The sequence below is a fragment of the Sinocyclocheilus grahami genome, unplaced genomic scaffold (assembly GCF_001515645.1).
Source record: "Sinocyclocheilus grahami isolate Dianchi unplaced genomic scaffold, SAMN03320097.WGS_v1.1 scaffold706.1, whole genome shotgun sequence".
NCBI lineage: Eukaryota > Metazoa > Chordata > Actinopteri > Cypriniformes > Cyprinidae > Sinocyclocheilus > Sinocyclocheilus grahami.
This window is the reverse complement of record NW_015505885.1, coordinates 761,537-780,506: the sequence shown is the minus strand read 5'-3', so window position 1 is coordinate 780,506 and position 18,970 is coordinate 761,537. Positions and strand designations below refer to the sequence as shown.

At 35.7% G+C, this 18,970-nt stretch overlaps 1 protein-coding gene across 1 annotated transcript in view; it reads right to left on the bottom strand.

Annotated features, from left to right (window-relative positions):
- smchd1 (structural maintenance of chromosomes flexible hinge domain containing 1) overlaps nt 1-18,970 on the bottom strand; it is a 54,131-nt gene that overhangs the window by 25,856 nt on the left and 9,305 nt on the right. The window contains exons 7-26 of the mRNA XM_016243958.1: nt 18,504-18,623; nt 17,652-17,818; nt 16,129-16,219; nt 15,812-16,022; nt 15,554-15,671; nt 13,631-13,814; nt 13,477-13,548; nt 12,923-13,048; nt 11,945-12,058; nt 11,214-11,320; nt 10,294-10,376; nt 9,984-10,091; nt 9,734-9,811; nt 8,523-8,642; nt 7,527-7,671; nt 4,880-4,973; nt 4,451-4,523; nt 4,228-4,367; nt 1,884-2,018; nt 799-1,032 (exon numbers count right to left, since the gene is read on the bottom strand). Of these exons, the coding sequence (XP_016099444.1) occupies nt 799-1,032; nt 1,884-2,018; nt 4,228-4,367; nt 4,451-4,523; nt 4,880-4,973; nt 7,527-7,671; nt 8,523-8,642; nt 9,734-9,811; nt 9,984-10,091; nt 10,294-10,376; nt 11,214-11,320; nt 11,945-12,058; nt 12,923-13,048; nt 13,477-13,548; nt 13,631-13,814; nt 15,554-15,671; nt 15,812-16,022; nt 16,129-16,219; nt 17,652-17,818; nt 18,504-18,623 (2,520 nt within the window). The remainder of the gene's footprint in view (nt 1-798; nt 1,033-1,883; nt 2,019-4,227; nt 4,368-4,450; nt 4,524-4,879; nt 4,974-7,526; nt 7,672-8,522; nt 8,643-9,733; nt 9,812-9,983; nt 10,092-10,293; nt 10,377-11,213; nt 11,321-11,944; nt 12,059-12,922; nt 13,049-13,476; nt 13,549-13,630; nt 13,815-15,553; nt 15,672-15,811; nt 16,023-16,128; nt 16,220-17,651; nt 17,819-18,503; nt 18,624-18,970) is intronic.

The following is an 18,970-nucleotide window of genomic DNA, read 5'->3' as shown; positions in this document are numbered from 1 at the left end:
GTGGGGCAGAGAGGAGCGAGTATGAGAAGCATTCACAGACACAGGCTGTGTGTACGCTCTTCTGAATTGGGAATAGCGAACATGCATCATAAACTTATTTCAAATTAATCTGTTGGGGAGATAAAATGTGCAAGATAACGTTCACGTACTAACAAAAACATCTAAGAATGTATCTTTTATTCACCAGTACTGAAAACAGAAACGAGAAGGGAGCTTTTGATATGCGCTGTGACGCAGCTCTTGCAGATTACCTTTTTTGTTCGTTGTCTGTCATTTCGAAGCTTAAGTTGCATACGTTTTTCTTTAGTTTTAATTTGCCTAACTATCGATCTGACCCTGTAGACGCCATAATCCCACTCTGTCTCTCCCGCTTTCTGTTTTTTTTTAATGGTGGGTGTTTACGTAGTTGGCTAGAGCAGTGCTGATTGGGGAGAACGGAGGTGCGCTCACTCTATTGGTTAGTAAGACTGCAACTCAAGGCTGGCAGTCATGCATATGCTCTGGAACAGAGTAATATCGTGTCCATATCGCAGGCTTTGCGATTAGGAAATCGCAACGTCTCAAATCGCAATTTCGATTAATCGCACAGCCCTACTGCATAAATGACCCAATATATCATCAGAAGTCTTTCAGGACTTGTGCGAAAATCTGCATCATTAAATCTTTCATTTTGTTGAGCCAATTTTTGGGGGCAACCGAGTATGACAGTGTGTCAGTGCAAACAGATTCAGTCACTAAAAATAAACCTGAATGACACACTATGCAAAGAAAACGAATCACAGACAGTCAAACTCTCACCTTAATCTTGGTGGTGAGTTTCGGCCGAAGGGAAACCAGTCTATTGCCCTCATCATACAGTCTGAAGCGCAGGTTTCCTAGAGTGTCTCCTGCCGTCCAATCAATGCGCTCGCCGTTTTGCAGCACCATGACATCCTCAGAGCCCTCTTCCTGTCTGTAGACCTCAAAACGGGATATTCGTGAGCTGGGCAAGATGCGCAGCTTACGTTCCACACACGCCACTGTCCTGTGGTTCTACGAGCAAAAACGCAAAAATGCACTTAATCATGAGGAAATCAAGTCAAACAGCTAAACCAGTTAACAGATTAAACCATTTATATACTTTACTATTATGAAAGATTCACTAACATCTTCACTCTGAGTTATACAGCATGGAATGTCATTAGAATGTCATTCATGAGGCCAAAAAAAGAAATAAATAAAGTAAAGATACGAACAGAAGAATCGTTCATTTATAAAATAGATATGCTGAATTTTACTCTGAGTGGCTTTATACAAAGCCATGATGTGGATTATCTAGATTTTATACACACTTTGAAAGCAAAGGAAACAAAAAAAAACTGTTCTGAACAATAACTGAACCCTTATCCTGATCAACACACACACACACACACACACACACTTCTCAAAAAATGTGAAAAACAGTATTTAATAGTAGACAGACGTTGGATAATTTTGAAACTGACAAAATGAAGAGCTGGCAAACATTATTGTGGCCAACAAAATAGTTTATCACTATAAATCTAACACTGAAATTTAAATTTAAAGTAGAAAAGACAGATCACTTAATATCTCAGATTTAAAAAAAAAAAAGTTTCTTTTTTTTATATATATATATATATATATAGAAAAAAGGTCTAGTTTTATTTGCTTCCAATTTCATCCAAATTGGACATTACTGATAAAACGCTGATGGCAAATGGTGATAAAGTCACAAATATAATGTGCATCCATATTAAATATGTATTTTTTCATTTAATGTGTATCTGGATTAAATGCACATGAAGCAACATGCTTCTGAATTAAAAGCACACATATATAATAAACTGATTTTAAAAAGGAGCAAATGATGTACAATATCTTACAGGAATGTTGAACTTAGCAGTAAGGATCTGCTCAGCGTTTACGGTCTTCAGCAGAAGTGGTTTGGTCAGCAGGACTCCAGAGCCAGTGTTACTGCAGTCCACAACGTCCACGGGCAGATCAGGGGCTCCCAGCAACTACAAACACACATTTACCAATCAGAAGGTGAACTGTACTCCTGTGCCATTCAATGGAAGGTCTTTCATAGAATTAACCTGACAAAAGTTAAATTAAATAAGCTTTTTCCAAGCAGAGATGAAACATGCAACTGGTCAACTACTAACATAACAATAATAATAAATCATGCCAAATTTAATAGATATGTAATATGCATGTATTTATCAACATGCTCCTCTCTAGTTATTTTTTATAGCTGACTTTTGAGTTTATGGACACTGGCTTTCCTGAGGTAAATGCACGTCTTTTGTATTGTTTGGCATCTTTCTGTGGTGGAAACACTGATTGAGTGATGACATGTTCATTCATGTTTATTTTGTGCTATAACTAATAGTAAAGAGGAAAAGATGATGGGTTCATGTGTCGATCCAGAACTGATGTGGATACAGCGATCTGTCACATGACACTAAAGAGTGTCAAAACCACATTTATTTTTCGTATTACATGCTAAAATTTACAGAAAGTTAAGACTTTATTTCATATTAAAAGTAAAGCACAAAGCTTATTGCAATTATTGGATGGCAGGTGCTACAAATAAAGTTTAGTGATGTTCACACATCAACAGAGATTTAATAATCAATATCAATATTGATTAAAAATGAGAAATTGATATTGTTGATCTAGCACTAGCGTCCATGCAGCTGACATGTTTACCTCTTGTAGTTTATCTATGTTGAAACATCAATGAAACATCACTGTTCAGTTGCCATAATTTTGGTGCATCACTAATTAGCACAGTGCATAAAAATTATTATAGTTATCTTACTTTTGCAGTAATTTTATCAAGGAAAATTATATCGAGATAAGACGACCCCCCTTTTTCCAGATGTACCTTTCGGAAAAAAGCTTTTTAAAAACCAAATCTTGTTTTTTGTCTTCAATTATCTTCATGTTGCATATTTTTCCTATTTTAATTTTTGTTTTGAAAGTATGGTAAAAAACTGGTCAAATGTACCAACAATCACATTTAAAAAATATACACTTTTTGATATACCATAAAAAAAAAAAACATGAATTAGGACATTTAGGCTATCCATCTAATAGTAGCCTACCAAAATCTTATTAACAGTAGAAGTTCAATCTTACTGTAGTCTTCAAATCTGGGTACTGTCTTACGTTTTAAAATCACAAAGGGAGTTTGGTCCCATCAGGCTAAAGTGACAGTCACGACTCATGCAGCTGTAAGCTTTTCTTTTTCCTTTGTTTTTACTCGCAATCTTTACAACACGCATTACATTACGTATTTCATGGCACACTCGTTTTATGCGTATTTGGCGCCACCTATTGTTGTGGGTGTATTATTGACATGTCAAAGTCTAGACCCTGAATATAAGATGACCGCGTTTTTTCAGATGTATTTCCAAGAAAAAAACATTGTCTTATATTCGAGTCAATACGGTATATACTTATTTTTAATTTGATAGCATTTGATTTGATAATCGCACTAATATATATCAAGATTTCAGTTTTATTTCAATCAATTGTGCAACCGCATTTATTTATTTTCATTTTAAATTCAATTTAATTACTTTTCATCCACTCCTGAACCCTCATTTAGGAAACCCTAGGTTAACATATATATTTTTTTTAATTATCTCTCTATAAAAACAACTCTATGTCCCAAATTACACAGGTCAATATGAGTGTTGAGTAGATGTTTGTGCATTCACCATATGTGACCCTGGACCCCAAAACCAGTTCTAAGTGTAACTTTTTCGAAATTGAGATTTATATATCATCCGAAAGCTGCATAAATAAGCTATCCATTGATGTATGTTAGGATAGGACAATATTTGGCTGAGATACAACTACTTGAAAATCTGGAATCTGAGGGAGCAAAAAAAATCTAAATACTGAGAAAATTTTAAGTTGTCCAAATGAAGTCTTTAGCAATGCATATTACTAATCAAAAATTAAGTCTTGATATATTTACGGTAGGAAATTTACAAAATATCTTCATGGAACATGATCTTTACTTACTATCTTAATGATTTTTGGCATAAAATAAAAATAGATAACTTTGACCCATACAATGTACTGTTGGCTACTGCTAGAAATATACCCCAGCGACTTAAGACTGCTTTTGTGCTCCAGGGTCACATATGAATAAAACTGCTAAATGACTCAAATTCAGTAAGTGTGTGTTGTGTGTTTTTCGATGAGAGCTACCTGGCAGCGGACGCTGAGTTTAGGATGAGTGGTGATATTCTGGTACTCATCGTGAATCTCAACTCTGAAGTTTGCTGGAGTTCGATTCTCAACAGAGAGCACATCACCATCTGGAAACACCACAAGAGTGTGCGGAGGGCCTGGAAGATAAATGTCATCTGGTTTTTACATGCTGCTTTTACATTTCCTCTCTCTATTGCAGTTTCTGTGTTCTCTGTCATACCAGGTTGCAGAACAATTTGAAGAGACTGGCTGTCCTGCTTCAGCCCGGGGATGTGCACCTTCACTGTGTACATCTGTCAAAAATATCACACACACATCCAAGTTTTGTGCTACCAGTGTCAATGCAAACATAAAAACCCCTTCATATCATTCTCATTATACAGTATATGTTGGTTATACAATCCCATACACCATATCAAATACATTCCTGACCACAGACTTCAGAAAACCCTTTCTCTCTTGATTAACACACAGAGATACCTTCTTATTGATTCTTATTGTGCTTATCTTCTTATTGTTTATGCTTTGATTAATTAATACACTCCAGTTATTACTGGTTAACTCAATGCTTGAGACTCATGACCAACTGTGATTATTGTGAAACTATTTCCAAAGTGATAACATTATTATTAATTAACACAATGCTAACCTTGTTTTGATGACTCATCTTTCCCTTGGCCCTCACATTTTTGATGACACAAGTGGTCCCAAATATGATCCTCTCATAACTCAGCTCTAGTGAACTAATGAGAAAGATTTTACCATCAGAAAAACACACAAAAATGTAATTTCCAAGACAGAAACTCACATTAACACACATATGAAGGGAGTACATTATGCAATATGATTTCAATGTCACATGATTCTCTGCCAGCAAAAAGGGTTACAAACAAAACCACAACAGAATTAATCACTGCACATCTAAACAAAATGCAGTAGCACCATTCCTGTTTATTAAAGAACTGGTTGAGTGAATAATTCAGTGACTCACACAAAGACAGTCACTTAAAAGATCTTCATAAGCTCTCAAATCAATTCAATATTGATTCAGGTACATTGTTTCTGCAGGTTTTATGAAGGAAAATTTAAAGCTTTTTAGGAACAAGTAATGAAAATTTAAGGAATAAACTGAATGGAACAATACGACAATATGGTCTCTAAATTTAAATGTCTCGTATCAGCAAGTGTAAAAGTGTTGCATTACTTTCAGATCACACTGCACCAGTGATGTTCTTCTGCAGTATTTTGGTCTTGTTTTCTAGTGCAAATGTCTGAAGATTCTTAAATAAAGATGCTTTGACTTGAGAAGGAAAATGACATAAGTTTTGTGTTCTGATTGTTATTTTGTTTTAAGAATTCTGTTTTCTCACTTATTTATTTTATTTTAAAGGGGTCATATGATGTTGCGAAAAAGAACATTACTTTGTGTATTTGGTGTAATGAAGTGTGTCTCCTCTATGTCCCGCCTTTCTGAAACGCGTCGATTTTTTCAAAGCTCATCAGTCTGAAAAGTGAGGTGTGCTGTGATTGGCCAGCTATCCAGTGCGTTGTGATTGGCTGAATACTTCAAGCGTGTGACGGAAATGTTACACCCCTCACCCTACTGTGATGCCTTGTCCCGTCCAGAGCGACAAGACAAAAACATTAAAACCCATTATAAACGAGGCATTTGTTGCATCCAGTGGGGACATAATTACTGATTATAATGACTTATACTGTCTTTTTATGCATTGCGTTGCATCGCGCCGCGTAAACAAAACCATGTCTGCATTTGTGATCGGAGAAATTACAAACAACAAGCAACAAACAAGTAACTCTACACTGCTCAAAACTCACGTTTGAATCGTCAGTGGCAAATTCTTTAATATAAAAAAACGTACTTACAGTCTGTGAGTCAGAACAGCCGGCATTGTAGTCTACTCTACCAGGATCAGTAAACAGTCCTCAATAAAATGTGCTGCACACATCTGAATATTTGGGTTGAACTGTTCTGGAACAGTGTTGTAAATACAACTTAACCACTGATTTCTAGTTGTGTCCTCTTTTGGAAGGCCAAACAAAGTAGTTTCTAGCCGGCGGGCTAGAGTGAGCGGGGGTCGGTGGATTCGACGAAGGAGCGTCCGGAGGGCTTGCGGCAACCACATATGACGACTCCGGGCTGGACTCCGCTTCGTCCACATTGAAAGCCGATCCGGCGAGCCACAGCGCAAAGTTGATGTATTTCCTCAGCGACCAGCACGGATCAGCTCCAGGCATGACGAAGCGGATATTGTCCTCTTTTGGAAGACCAAACAAAGTAGTTTCTAGCCGGCGGGCTAGAGTGAGCGGGGGCCGGTGGATTCGACGAAGGAGCGTCCGGAGGGCTTGCGGCAACCACATATGACGACTCCGGGCTGGACTCCGCTTCGTCCACATTGAAAGCCGATCCGGCGAGCCACAGCGCAAAGTTGATGTATTTCCTCAGCGACCAGCACGGATCAGCTCCAGGCATGACGAAGCGGATATTGTCCTCTTTTGGAAGACCAAACAAAGTAGTTTCGCTTTCACGACGAACCACAGCGCCTTCACGACATAATATACAGTACCTGTACATACAAAAACTGTCTATTGTAATATACCTGCACATACAATTGTCGATTTATATATTTTTATTCCTTATTTACTTGTTCTATTTTTTTTTTATATTTTTTTTTCTGTGTTTTTTGTTCTGTCACTGTCATTCTGTTACACTGTGGAAGCTTCTGTCATGAAAACAAATTCCTCGTATGTGTAAACATACCTGGCAATAAAGCTCATTCTGATTCTGATTCTGACATGGCAGCAACAATACTACAGCGAGAATAAAAGTTACGCCTTCTTTCTTTGCGTGAATATTTGGGCGGCGTTATGCAAATCTTCCCACATCGTGACGTAGACATGTGGGGGCGTGTTAGAACGAGCCGTTTTAGTTAGGTGTGGCTGACTTAACTTTTATAAAGAATATCTCTTTGGATTTGAGAATTTAGTCTTTGCAACTTTACAGATCGTCTTTATGCACCAAGAGCTTGTAACACTTTTGTTGGTTTGTTTTTGGACCTTGTTTTCAGACTTGTCATCTATTTTGCACACAGTGTCCCAATGCTTAAGAAAAACTAACCCATCATGCATAACCCATCAAACACTGGTTAATAACAGTATAAAGCAATGAACAGCAACAGGAAAGGGTGGAAAGGCTTAAATCCATGGTCAGACAAAGTTAGGACATTTCTACAGTATGTAGATTTCTACAGAGCTTGAGTGTATCCACTTTGACCTACCTACATTCCAGCTGGGGTTTAATGTCACAGGGTGGCTGGGTGGGATAATCAAACTCATCCCTAAAATCTAGAGGAATACTGAAAGGAACTCCGAAATGGACGGGAGATGAAATGACACCTAGAACAAAAGATATCGCTTCACCTTCTGTTGGAGCAAACAAAGGAGACAAAAAGTGAGAATTTAACAAGGCATCTGACAGGAGATGATTTACTTCAAGTCAAGTCTGAGACACTATTGTAGTTATTATTCAGATTTTAAATTAGTCTTTGTATTTCTATTTTAATTGTAGTTAAAGTTTTAGTAAATTTGTTCTGTGTTTTTGTCATTTTTATTAGGTATTTGTTTTTATTAAAGGTCTATACAGTTTTTATTTTCGGAAATGAGGGAAAACTCTAACGAACTACCACACCGTCACAATCTGGAGTACATTATATTTCACACATTAAGCTCTTTTTTGTCACCAAATGTAATAGGATTACTCCAACGAATCGTTCGGTTTGTAATGCGTACCGAACCGAAAGCCTCGTACCGAACGGTTCAATACGAATACGTGTATCGTTACACCCCTAATAGAAATATCGACATTTTTGACAACACTAATATACACAACTGAATATTGTTGAGTTTGTGCTTGCAATTTCAAGCGTACCAGGGAGAAGGACACACTTTTTCTTTTTTTATATTAATTTTTTTTTGGCGTTTTGCCTTTTTTATTTTGATAGGTCAGTAGCTGGACAGGAAGTGAAGCAACAGTGATGTCAACTCAAACAGAAATGCGATCACAAGTGGTCACAAAACACAGCTGTCACACAATACTTCCAGGTATAAACAGCTCATGTAATCGCTCAGATCACCTAAGGATCTTGGCACCACATAGTAGCATACTACTCTTACTATTTTTGTATCTCATCTTGCTATGGAAGGAACACAAGAGTAGTATGCAGTTCTGAATTCAGCACAGGTGTAAACAGGGCCAGTGTGTTTGTGTGTTTTACCTTTAATAGAGAAATTGAGGGTGTAGTAGGGGAGTCTTTTTCCAGCCCATTCGCTGGCAGAGTTGTCACCCAGCATGGTCTGCAGATGCAGTGTGTACTTCCCAAGCTTACTGAGATTCCCTGGAAGTGAACACAATGATTTACTATTCTACGAGAAGTACAGCAAACCCAAAAACTGTACTAGTAAGTCCTAATTTCATGAATGTAAACAGACAAACAAAAAAGTCAAAACACTGATAGCAATACTATCAGTTAAGCAACAGGAAAGATTATTTTAATATAATAGTTTTGATGTAATTAAGTTGTTTGTCTATAGATTACAGAAGAAAACTGATCACAGACACTCTTTCGGAGTACACTGACAATTTGACTAAAATATAAATATTAATTATCAATTATAAACAAACATTTGTATATTAATTATCCATTTTAATTAGAATTTCCCAGTTTTTTTCAATAATAAACAGTATTTTTTTTAGTATGCTGAAGCATTTAAATAATAAAAAAATAATAATAATAATAATAATATATATATATATATATATATATATATATATATATATCATTTGTTTAAAAGAAGCATGTTTTAATCACGTACAAAATACAGCAGTAACACTTTACAATAAGGTCCCATTAGATAATGTTAGTTAATACATTATTAACAATGAGCAATACATTACAGTATTAAATTACAATCTTTGTTAATGTTAGTTAATTAAAATACAACTGTTCATTGTTAGATCATGTTAGCTTAGGTACATTAAATAACAGATACAACTTTTGATTTTGAAAATATTAGTAAATATTGGAACTACAAGTACTGTGTAATATTAATAAACTACATGTACTTACCATATAGTTAGGGTTAGGATTAGGGTTTAGTTTAGGATTACTTGCATGTAATTATGCATATTTAATTGTTATTATAATAGTAAGTACATGTAGCATGTGTAACATGGACACCTTAAAATAAAGTGTTACCCTGCCTCTCTCTGCATGCAATGCTATAAATAAAGAGGGATTGTGGATTAAATATAAATGTCTACGAATGAACCTGGTATGGATCAAATCCAATATTCATCTTTTTTTTTCTTGATATCTCCATTCATATGCTTTTGCAATCACCAGCATTACTTTACCCTGTTGATGGGCATAAATATGGCGAATGAATGGAATCGAATATGAACATGTGATGATTCGCTGATTTTTACCCATGGACTTGAACCAGTATTCCCACTTGGATGAATGAGCACCAATGTAGGAGTTTGTCTGGACGTCTCCTTTAGGAGCTGAAGGAGATAAAAATACTGTATGTCACAAGCATACTGTGCATAAACATTACAAAAATATATATGAATAATATGCATGTCGTTGCATATATAAATATACACATGCATACAAAAAAACATGATAAAATTACATGCCCTGACTACAAACAATAATGGAGTAAATGCAACTCACAGTGCCAGATGACTTTCAGCTCAATCAACAGTTTCTTAGTAGTGCCAGCCACGGGCAGCCGAGACACTGGATCTCCTTTTTTGTTCAAAATCTCCACTTTAATCGGACCTGAAAAAGAACAGATTTATACTAAAAACTCAAAGTCAAGGTAATTTCTCTACAGGTCTGTAGTGCAGGATTAGGTGCAGGAGCTGTTTTTGGTGAAAGCATATTATGGGCTTTTTAAATCATGTAATAAAGTTAATATTGTCGGCCAATGCACTGTAAGTTTTGCACTGCAAAGTGTTTGTATGTGTGTGAGTTTGTTCACCCATGAGTGTGCCAGCCGGACGAGCACCATCCTCAGCCCAAGCATTTCCCTCAGGCCACGTAACCCTCAGCTGGTCTGGAAGTCTGATGACAAGAAAATTATTTAAAAAGAAAAAGAGAACAGAATAAGCTAGGGCTACCGATTATACAGCTAAAACTGTGATTGCGATAAAAAATCTAGGTTTGCTGTGTTTGCTTGTATGGCTGCACAATTTGGCTAAATTAAATTTGACTACATAATAATTATAATAACAATTATTATTATTATTTAGTAATTATATTTTTTATTATAGTATTCAATTATAGTTAACTATATATATAGTAGCAGTTAACTATGAGATAAACTATAAAACTATGAAATGCAATGCTCATCAAGGCTTTTTCATACAGAAAAAAACATTAAAATTGTGAAATATTATTTCAATTTAAAATAACTGTTTCCTATTTTAATATACTTTCAAATATAATTTATTTGTGATCAAAGCTGTATTTTCAGCATCATTACTCCAGTCTTCAGTGTCACATGATCTTCAGAAATCATTCTAATATACTGATTTATGCTGAAAAATCTTACTGATCCCAATCTTTTGAAAGTCAGTGTACTATATACTGTATATATATATTATAACCAAGTAAAACATAAGATAATCATTTTATTGTACATTATTTATTACAATATTGACATTTACGGCTGTCTTAATTTTTTCATTCTCAAATGTTAAAGCATCAAACTTTTATTTTGATGGAGAACCACAGGAAGCCCTTAAAGCTGCTCTTTTGTTGATAAGTGCTTCTCATTACAAGTATGAGGAGATGGTTGGTGTTTCCAAATGCACAATAAAGCGACCCAAACTCAGAGCAGATGCTCTTTAATTCTCTTTACTGTTAAGGTGAAATGCAGAATCCAGCAGCAGGCCTTACTTTGCGAGCTCATCTTCGATTTTCTTCTTAATGGTTGCGGCTGCGGCCAGCCTGTCGATCTTAGAGATGGGAATGATCCTTACCTCATCATACAACTCCTTCGGTTCCTATGAAAACACATCACAGAGACGTATACCAAAGCAAAACCGCAATTTTTAATATCATCGTTATCGACCCGTTAAGAAAATTTGGCTGATATATTAAAGCCGATTAATAATGGATTATTTCTGAAACACTTCAGATGCAAACTGTTCACCATTAAGGTTTAGAATTGCTTGAAATATGATTGGAATTATTTCGAAAAAGAAAATACAGTTAAGTGCAACATGTGCATGGCAACGGTCTGTCATATTGGCTATTTAAAATGATAATGAGAATATGATTTTTTTTTTTTGATTAAGAAAGTTGACATTTAATGGCCCAATAGGAGTCTAAAATTAATTTTAAAACTAGGCTACTGTACTGGATATGTTTGATTCATGTAAAAGTGCTTGGGACATGGCTATTAATGGCTTGTTTTTGTAATCAGGCTCTCAAAAATTATCAAAAAATTTGGATTTATACCAACATATTGGTTATCGGCTTTCAAATACAAATAATTTTCGGTTATCGGTATCAGCCAAAATATCGGTGCATTCCTACATTCAAGCACACTCAGAGGCGGAGGAAAAACATGTGACCACACTGCATCCATACAGAGTAAATGGACGAGTGAGCTGAATCATCCTCACCAATGCAATCTGGACATATCCTCCTGTGGCATACACGTCTCCTTCATGCTCTCCGTAGAGCAAGAAATGAACTATAGAGCCAACGAAGACAGGGTTCGTCTTTACTGACTTCACCTAAAAGTGTGAAAGAAAATATCTGAGATGACTAGAATTACAACCTATGATTCATAATTTAATAAATGACCTGATTCATATACACATTTTTATGTTACAGACTTTCTTGACACAACTAAAGATACTAATTACACATTTATACAGTCTGTATGATGCTTTACAACAGCTGGGAAAATACTGTGGAATCACCACACTAAGAACGATAACGATATCGTCTGTTTATTCTAAGCGCACGTTCGTCTGCTGCTTTAAATTCTCGAGCTTGTTACGGCAGGATGGATTCTGATTGGCTGTCAATTTTTCATCGTTCATCACCTGGAGAAAAATTGCTTTGAAAGTGACTGCAACGATATAGTTTCTCTGTCTTTATTGTTAGTTGTGGTGTGAACTATGCTATTCTTTAATATTGAGAATGATTTTTAGAACTATATCTTTATCATCATCTTTATAGTAATCGTCCTTGGTGTGAAGAATGTTCAGCTTTATTTTGCTTACAATAATTTTCTTTCAATAATCCACATTCAGCTATTATGCAAAAGTAATCAGTCATTTTCACCTGGAGAAAAATCGCTTTGAAAGTGACTGCAACGATATCGTTTCTCTTTGTCTTTATTGTTAGTTGTGGTGTGAACTATGCTATTCTTTAATATTGAGAATGATTTTTAGAACTATATCTTTATCATCATCTTTATAGTAATCGTCCTTGGTGTGAAGAATGTTCAGCTTTATTTTGCTTACAATAATTTTCTTTCAATAATCCACATTCAGCTATTATGCAAAAGTAATCAGTCATTTTCTTCGACTCCTCTACACTGGTGTCGTCTATGACTATAATATGAAAATATGAAAACTACTCGATCTCACACATTGTCCTTTCTTATAAGTCTTGCCATCCCACTTAATGGCTTGGAATACAGCCCAGGGTGACTGTTGCCGTTTGGTGGGCACATCTGTACGCGTCATCGAACCCTTAAATCCCTGAAACATCACCTGCAAACAAACACAAAAAAAACTAGTTGTTGCCATCTCAATGTCTAACCAGAATAACATGATAAAATACTGGAGTGAGTGAATATAATTCAATTTTGTTCTAACAATGGAAGCTTCAAAACTTTGGTATTTGTATTTGCTGGCAACACAGTTACGAAATTGATTGCTGTGGACTGTAGGCCAGTGATAGGCTTATATTCAGTATAATAATTACAATAATAAAAAAACAACCCTTCTATTGACTTATAAAGTCAATTTTTAAAAATGTTTAATATTTAACACTTTCATCTGTCACAATAAATGCAATGCCTTTGATTTGAGGGATTTTCCTTGCCAAATATTTATAAATGCAAAAGCGTGCATTAAGCACTTACAATGCACTGATCGTGCAGTTACACCTGCGTTTGCTGCCCTGGCCTTACACATACCTGCTTGTCGAAGCGCTCATGACATTCTTTTAACCAGTTAGTAAACTCCCTCTGAATATTCACCCGCAGCTCCTGGATAAAACAGCACAGACCGTGTGAACTGAGCTTTGAATCACGTGCATGTCTTTCAGAATTCAGGTGTGTGTTTCTGTACCTGGCCATTGTGCACTCTGGTAAAAATGGTGTTGTTGTCACGGAGTTGAAGCTCCAGGTCCATGAAGGTAAGTTTGTTGGTACTGACTTGGAATCGGTCGTTGGCGAAGAGAACTCCTGAAATCCGGTTATAACACTCCAGCGGCACTGCACCTACTTTCTTAGGCCTTGCACACCACTCGAACCTAACACACACACACACACACATTACCATCCAGTTCAGGCAAAAGTCTTGCTTGCCTTCAGTGCTATTTTTTATATTTGATGAAGCAGCATTTCTCACTGTTTTACCCCCAAAAGCCCCATCAATAACTACCTCTTCATCCACAGCAATCCAAAAATGTGTTTTAGCATTATATTTAATGTGAATAAAGACATTTCAGATTCAACTGACAACATTTATGACGATGATTACCATTCAAATTTTATTTGGACTTTTCTTTAAAACAAGCAAAAACTGAAATTACAGTAAGGCACTTACAGTCAAAGTGAATAGAGCCAAATGTCTGAACTGCTTCAATAGTGTCGACACAATGCATAAACGCGTATTATAACATAAAAAAACAATATTAAAATTAACGCATTTAACGCACCCCACCTACACCTGTAAATCATCTTACATTGATGCGGTCGCTGATGAGCATGATTCAGGACGACTGACTGTCTGTGTGATGAAGCCTATTAGAATGCACTTATATGAGCTTAAAATTCAAGATGTGAGGGCAAAAAATTGGCCTGTACTTTTTTTTTTGGTCTTGTATTTATAGCATATGATATGTTTGGCAATATCACATGAGCAAGAGTGTAGTCACAAGAAGTTAATAACGTGTTATACTGGCAGTTTCAGTTTGATATTGAGAGTATCGTTAATTTTTTCATTTCCTATTTTAATATTAATATTAACATTAATACCCATTTATTATCATTATTATGCAATTCTTTCTAAAGCTACTTTTTGTCAATGCTTTTCTCATCTAACACTATAATGACTTAATCTTTCAGGCGGTAATTTCTCAGCCAAAATTAATTAGATTAATTAATCAGCATATCATGTAATTAATTAGATTAAAAACTTTAATGACTTGACAGCCCTACACACATGTAATTATCAGGCAAATTAATATTCTGATCATATATTTGTTCCAAGCACATTGGACTAATTCCAAACCACATTAATCTTAATAATTAGTATTAAGGTTGTATAATCATATATAGGTGATATGTAATTGTTTTGTTGTTGAAGCTCCTTATATTCAGATGTGAATAATTATTAGGTTTTCTATATGTTTTTTCTACAGGTAAAATACGCCAGAAGTTGAACTGACACTGAAAAGTCAAAAATTATGAAACGCTTATAAGAAGGATTCAAGGAACTGAAAAATAAATTAAATTAAAACATAGCCATCAAACAATGAAATGCTCGCTGCGTCAGCGAAGTTGCAAAAAACAGGTTGAGAAGAGAAGATTTATCAACTGCAAAGGATGTTCAAAATTAAGCAGACATTTACTCTGAGACAGTGGTGTAGGGAATGAGCCGCCCATTCCAGAAGCACTCAAAGACCGGACGTTTGCCCCGAGCTTCAGAGTTCAAAATTAAACAGTCTTCGTCCTCATCCTCTGAAGGACCTAAAATACAAACACACAGACCAACATAGAAAAGATATCTAGGAATGCACACTATTTCAGCTAGTATAATCATCTATTATCAGAGCATCTCTTTTGACACTGCCATCAGTGCCAATTTATGATTTACAATACCTAATGCATATGGATCCACTGGGTATGTTTCCTGATCATAGAGGAACGGGTGATAACGGATCAATCCTTCCACAAAGGAGTCTCTAGCGCCGGAGTTGCAAAAAACAGGTTGAGAAGAGAAGATTTATCAACTGCAAAGGATGTTCAAAATTAAGCAGACATTTACTCTGAGACAGTGGTGTAGGGAATGAGCCGCCCATTCCAGAAGCACTCAAAGACCGGACGTTTGCCCCGAGCTTCAGAGTTCAAAATTAAACAGTCTTCGTCCTCATCCTCTGAAGGACCTAAAATACAAACACACAGACCAACATAGAAAAGATATCTAGGAATGCACACTATTTCAGCTAGTATAATCATCTATTATCAGAGCATCTCTTTTGACACTGCCATCAGTGTGCAATGGCCAATTTATGATTTACAATACCTAATGCATATGGATCCACTGGGTATGTTTCCTGATCATAGAGGAACGGGTGATAACGGATCAATCCTTCCACAAAGGAGTCTCTAGCGCCGATGGCTTTAAACTCAAAAGTGGAAAAACTGGAGTTGATGTACAGAGTCTGCATGTCATTATCCACCTCCCTCAGATTCAACATACTCGGGATTCGAGGAGAGCGCTCCACCAAACTGATCTGAGAAATAAGAGAGAAAGAGCTTCAGAGAAAAACAAGGACTCTAAAGCACTCAAAAACTGAATGATCAATGCATTTAGAGTCACAAACACATACACATCTGTACCTGAATGTCAATGTTGGAGACGTGGTCATTTTTTCTCGTTTCCCTTTGGTCGTTTCCATGAACTCCGTGTATATAGTAATGGTAAGTATGTCTGAAATAAAACAAACGGCATTCAGTGGCCCAAGGCTGGCCTTAAAGGACCAGTTCACCCATAAATGAAAATGAACTCACCCTTGAGCCATGCAAGATGTAGGTGAGTTTGTTTCTTCATCAGATTTGGAGAAATGTAGCATTGCATCAGTTGCTCAGCAATGGATGCTCTGCAGTGAATGGGTGCCGTCAGAATGAGAGTCCAAACAGCTGATACAAACATCACAATAATCCACACCACTCCAGTCCATCAGTTAATGTCTTGTGAAGAGAAAAGCGGTGTGTTTGTAAAAAACAAATCCATCATTAAGACGTTGGATTTGTTTCTCAAACTTCAAATCATAACTTTTGGCTAAAATATGACTCCATAATCCAAATTCACACTTCCTTCAGTGAAAAAAGTCATCTCGTCTGAATCAGGAGAGAAATCTGCACAGATCAAGCACCGTTTACAAGCTAAAACAGCTCTAAACAAATATGTGGGTGGATTTTGATGTCAGAGATAACAGGGGATGGACTTTTCCACTGCAGAAAGCAATATTATGGACTATAGCGTAAAAGTAAAACTTCTTCATGATGAATATATTACAAACATGCAGCTTTTGGCTTCTCAAGACATTAAGTGATGCACTGGAGCGGTGTGGATTACTTGATGTTTTTATCAGCTGTTTGGACTCTCATTCTGACGGCACCCATTCACTGCAGAGCATCCACTGCTGAGACACTGATGCAATGCTACATTTCTCCAAATCTGATGAAGAAAAACTCATCTAAAGCTTGGATGCAGGGATAAAAAGAATTGGCTCATAAAAGACATCTGTTTCCAAATCAGATGTAACAGGTCTAGCTGTGCTCATTGCTGTGTGAAGCAAACAATGATTAACCTATTAAAATAAACTAAAACAACTAAAAGTTAAGACTTCTTATTTTAATTCACCCCTTAAGAAATGTTTTTTTTCTTTCTTTGAAGAACCAGGATTCCCAATGTTTGCTTTCTACACCAGAAAACGTCATGGAAATTAATAAAATCATAAAACTCCATGTCCATTATTTTATAACATACACAGTTTTCTAATTATGCCAAGCTCTAAAATGTTTTATTCAGTAGAAATTGTGAATTAAAAAAATATATATATTTTAAATATCCTTATCTAGTAACATTACGATAAAATGATTTATTTGGATAAATCACCTGCTAAATGCATAAATGTAATGTAAACTGTAACTCTACAATATATTAAATTTAGTTTTAAACTTTAGAATTATTTGTTAATTTTTTAACCACCACTTCCTAACAGATAAAATTCTACTCCTACTAATATAACTCTTAACATTTTAAGCAACAACTCTCGTGCAAAAACTAGAAAAAATAAATAAATAAAGCAATACGCTGATCTAAGGGAGGAGTTCATGTATGTGCATTTGAGACGTACGCCAACTCTCTGGTCCACAGACTGAAATTGTGTTTCAGGAAGGTGACGTGTTCCTGTTGGACTCCAGTGATGATAACTGCAGTAAAACTCTGCTTTTCTTTTTCTTCCATCACAATGGACTGCAGAAACTGCTCCTCACTTTCACTTACATGTGAGCAATCGGCAGGCTGCAAAAGAAAACACGAAAAAGGGTTTAAGCATAAAAAAATAAGTGTAATACTGCTTTAAATTGTTGTTGTTTAAAGTTTTCTGTTTAATTTAATTGCAATTTTGTTTTCCCGAGTAAAAAAATTTATATCATAAATTTTTCCCTGATTTAGAGACGAGAGAAACCCACTAAAATGTCATTCAGTGTAACAATCTCGTCAGGCATATTTACAACAAAAATCAATTATGGCATATTAAAAGTCTAATTACTTTCACCCCAAATACTAATTAGTTGTAATTTTACATTTTTTAAATTTGCCACGATCCTAGGTTTTGCCCGTTTGTCAGTAAGAATTTTTTACTCATTTAAAACACAATCAAATTTAATATGCTCCCTTACTCTTTTATATATCTTAATATGTACGTGTCAGAATAAGCATGTTTGAATTTTTACATAAATATTGTGTTACACTGAATGACAATGTAACATTATTTCAACCAAAAATTTGACATTTTATTCTCCAAAAACTTATTTGAAACCTTAAAAGTGGACACTTTACTTGCATTTAATGTGCTTTCTATGGACATAAAATCACTTTTGTAAATTTCTTTTGTTGCAGACATCTTAACGTCTTTGACCCATAAACATTTAAAAATAAAAACCAGGGGCCAACAAAGCCACGAGATGGCTTGAATTTCCCTCACCTTCCTGTTTCTAATGAAGCCAGTGTAAATGTCTTCCCTGTTCATCTCCTTGCGCTCAAAGTCTTCTTTAGACATGACAAATTCATGAACATCTGGAGAGCCTGCAGGCTTACTGATCATCTGAAACACACATTGGATCAAAAGCATAGTTTACACAAAATTAAATGTGATAACACTGTGAACTGTCAGTCTATGGAAAGAGCTGAGTGAGTAAATAACGATAAATGACTGTCCATGCAAACATTTACTTGCTAAAAAAGTAGAAACTATCAATCAGACGACAGAGGGCATGCAGTAGAGTTGTAGAAGTTGTAAATATCATATCGTAGAAATGTGCATATCAAATATGATACAGTAGGCTTTATAGGGTTAATTTGTCATTGCTCAAGGGACACTTCTGTGAACACTTCCCTGTGTTATAGGGTTAGTTCATCTTATAATAAATTCTGTCATCATTTACTCACACT